The sequence below is a fragment of the Charadrius vociferus genome, unplaced genomic scaffold (genome assembly GCF_000708025.1).
Source record: "Charadrius vociferus isolate BGI_N301 unplaced genomic scaffold, ASM70802v2 scaffold616, whole genome shotgun sequence".
Classification (NCBI taxonomy): Eukaryota; Metazoa; Chordata; class Aves; order Charadriiformes; family Charadriidae; genus Charadrius; species Charadrius vociferus.
Genome location: NW_009648690.1, coordinates 8,748 through 9,838, shown reverse-complemented (window position 1 = coordinate 9,838; position 1,091 = coordinate 8,748). Strand labels below are relative to the sequence as shown.

At 67.6% G+C, this 1,091-nt stretch overlaps 1 protein-coding gene across 1 annotated transcript in view; it reads left to right on the top strand.

Annotated features, from left to right (window-relative positions):
• The window catches only part of DNAI2 (dynein, axonemal, intermediate chain 2), a gene marked incomplete at its 5' end in the record, with an annotated part of 11,872 nt that extends 11,353 nt beyond the window's left edge, over nt 1-519 (top strand). The window contains 2 exons of the mRNA XM_009886539.1: nt 106-252; nt 355-519. Coding sequence (XP_009884841.1) covers nt 106-252; nt 355-519 — 312 coding nt within the window. The remainder of the gene's footprint in view (nt 1-105; nt 253-354) is intronic.
• Nucleotides 520-1,091: the final 572 nt, after the last annotated feature.

The following is a 1,091-nucleotide window of genomic DNA, read 5'->3' as shown; positions in this document are numbered from 1 at the left end:
GCGCAGGTACGGCACCCGCCTCGGAGGGCTGCAGGGCCGGGGAGCCCCCCTTCCCCAGCCCCTCTTTTGCCAGGTTTTTCCCTCTGCCTTCCCCTCCCTGCCCAGACGCAGAACCGTGGGCGGAGGATGAAGGAGGGAGCCCACATCAACCGCTCGCTGCTGGCCCTGGGCAACTGCATCAAGGCTCTGAGCCACCAGGCGAGCACCAAGTACATCAACTATCGCGACAGCAAGCTGACCCGCCTGCTCAAGGTGCGGCCGGGGGTGCCGGTTCCCCCGGCAGGGTCCAAGCTGGGGAGGGGGCACAGGTTGTCCCCCACCCCGGTCCCTCTCAGCTGTGTTCTCCATGGCCAGGACTCGCTGGGGGGCAACAGCCACACGGTGATGATTGCCCACATCAGCCCGGCCAGCACGGCCTTCGAGGAGTCCCGCAGCACCCTCGCCTACGCCCACCGTGCCAAGAGCATCCGCACCACGGTAGGGATGGGAGTGTGGGCACGCTCCTGCCCCGGGAATTAGCCCTCTCCTGGTCCCTTCCCCGAGCAGCCCTGGCCCTGCTGTCCCCCGACGGGGAGGGCACGAGGACCTCTCCCCTACGCTGCCCCACGGGTACCCAGAGTAGGGGAACTGCTCAGGGCACTGGTCTGCCGGCTGTGGGATGCTCAGGAGTTGCTCCATGGCCATGCAGTGCCTGGGGACACTGCTTGGGGACACTGCTTGGGGACCTGATAGGGACATGCTCCACAGCCATGCACTGCTTGGGGACACTGCCTGGGGACCCTACAGGCGCCTGCTCCACAGCCATGCTCTGCCTGGGGACTTTGTTTGGGGATCCTACTCCGAGACATCCCTGGGGACCTGCTCCGCCAGCTCCGTCCTGCCTCGGGACCCCATTCAAGGACCCTCTTCAGGGATCCTCCTTGGGGACCTGCTCCACCAGCCGTGCCCTTCTCAGGGACCCTGCTTGGTGCCGGGCTGTGCCGGGACCGGGGGACGCTCACACCGACCCTGTCCCAGGTGAGGCGCAACCCGCTCAGCGTCCCGTACCGCGTGGCGCAGTACGGCAGCGTCGCGGGTGACCTGCAGGGGGC